At 57.6% G+C, this 1,835-nt stretch overlaps 1 protein-coding gene across 1 annotated transcript in view; it reads right to left on the bottom strand.

Annotated features, from left to right (window-relative positions):
- GPR62 (G protein-coupled receptor 62) overlaps positions 1–771 on the bottom strand; it is a 2,014-nt gene extending 1,243 nt beyond the window's left edge. The window contains exon 1 of the mRNA XM_034657211.1: positions 12–771. Within this exon, the coding sequence (XP_034513102.1) occupies positions 12–271 (260 nt within the window). The 5' untranslated portion in view covers positions 272–771. The remainder of the gene's footprint in view (positions 1–11) is intronic.
- Positions 772–1,835: the final 1,064 nt, after the last annotated feature.

Here is a 1,835-nt window from a genome sequence, read left to right as displayed (position 1 = left end):
GGGCGCGGCACGGTGCGGGGCCCAGGCGCATGCGGCCCAGGCCCGGCGGCGGCGCGGCCAGTAGGCCCAGCGGCATGATGGAGGCGGCCGCCAGCAGGTCCACGACGCACAGGTGCCCCAGGTAGAGCGCGTCGCGCAGTCCCGGCGTGCGCAGCACCACGACCAGCAGCGCGCCGTTGCCCAGCAGGGCTGCGGCCTCCACGACGGCCGCCAGGATCAACCCCACTGAGCCCGCGACTTCGGAGGTGTTCAGCCCTGTGGCGTTGGCCATTCGAGCACTCAGGCTTCACCCTGTGCGGGGCTGCGGAGAGCGAAACGGGGCATCTCCCCTCCCCCCTTCCCATCACCTGTCCCTTGCTCCTATGGCCCTTCCCCGCAGAGGCTGCCCCGGCGGCGCTGCCATCCTCTCACAGGGGCTGAGCAGCCGGCCCCATGGAGAGGTAGGTGCAAGGCTGGGACTTCGGCTCTCTCCTCTGCCCCGGCAACTCAGCCTCTGCTGGAGATGGTACTGGCTGACACTCTGATGTTGCCCTTTAGAGACACACAGAGCTGGCAAGGGAGGAGCAGGGCCTGGCACCAGCCCCCTGGGTCCTAGCAGCTGCCAGCTGCTGGCTGGAGGCTGTGCTGTGGAAGTGCTGGGGGTGTCTCTGGAGGGGGGCCCGGAGCAGGCACAGGCTGGAGTCTGAACTGAGGACACCGGAATGTGGGCTTTGGAGTCAGCCCGACATGGCTCTGCCTTTCCCTGGGGTGGGAGGTAGCCCCCCACATGCTCTCCCCTCTCATCGCCATCAGTCGGGGGTCATCAGATCATTCAGCCTTAGTCTTGAGGGGAAACTGAGATACCAGCGGGACAAGAGCTGGAGCAGGGAGGGCTCCAGGAGGGCTAGTTCTCTCAGACGAGGCTAGATCTTTGCGCATAGTAGGCTCTCAACTGGGCATAGCTTGGCTCAGAATAGGGGCTTCATGATAATGTGTAGAATTAATGAGAGAAGGCCTTGGGGAAGCTGCTGTTTTTGTTTTGTTAAGGATTTTATTGATTTATTTGAGAGAGAGAGAGAGAGATTGAACACGAGCGGGGGTGGGGGACAGAGGCAGACGGAGAAGCAGACTCCCCGTTGAGCAGGGAGCCCCACGTGACTTGGGGCTCCAAGCCAGGACCCTGGTATCATGGCCTGAACCGAAGGCAGATGCTTAACTGACTAAGCCACCCAGGCACCCCACTGTTTTTGCTTTAATTGAAGTATAGTTGACATACAATATTACAGATAACTTCAGGTGGACAACATAGTGATTCGACAGTTCTGTATGTTATGAAATGCTCACCACGCTAAGTGTAGTTACCATCTCAACTGCTGTTTTTTTTAATGTCTTGCCGAATACTATTTATTTATTTATTTGTTTGTTTATTTAAAGTGGGCTCTGTACCAAACATGGGGCTTGAACTCACAATCCCGAGGACAAGAGTCACATGGTCCACCTACTGAACCAGCCAGGCGCCACTCAACTGGTGTTTTTTGTTTGTTTGTTTGTTTTTGCTGTTAGCAAACAAGTCCCCTTCTGCTAGGAGCCCCTTGAGTTTTCTTTGGGAAACCACCTGTCCCCAGGTCTCGGGGCTTATGGTTTGGGTGAGCAAGGTCCTCACGCTCCGTTTTCCTGATAGGGCACAAAACCCAGTCCTGCCAGTCAGCGTATGGCATCCTCCACACCCAACGTGGTTGGCTCGGGGAAAGCCATGTGATCCCAATGGGACATGTACCCCCAGGTGAAGTCGCCCGGTCCCCTGTCAAAACCCCACCTATACCCTGACGGCTTGACTTGTTTCTGAAGCTGCTGCT

Source organism: Ailuropoda melanoleuca, chromosome 4 (assembly GCF_002007445.2).
Source record: "Ailuropoda melanoleuca isolate Jingjing chromosome 4, ASM200744v2, whole genome shotgun sequence".
Taxonomy (NCBI): Eukaryota; Metazoa; Chordata; class Mammalia; order Carnivora; family Ursidae; genus Ailuropoda; species Ailuropoda melanoleuca.
This window is presented reverse-complemented; position numbering and strand designations above follow the sequence as displayed.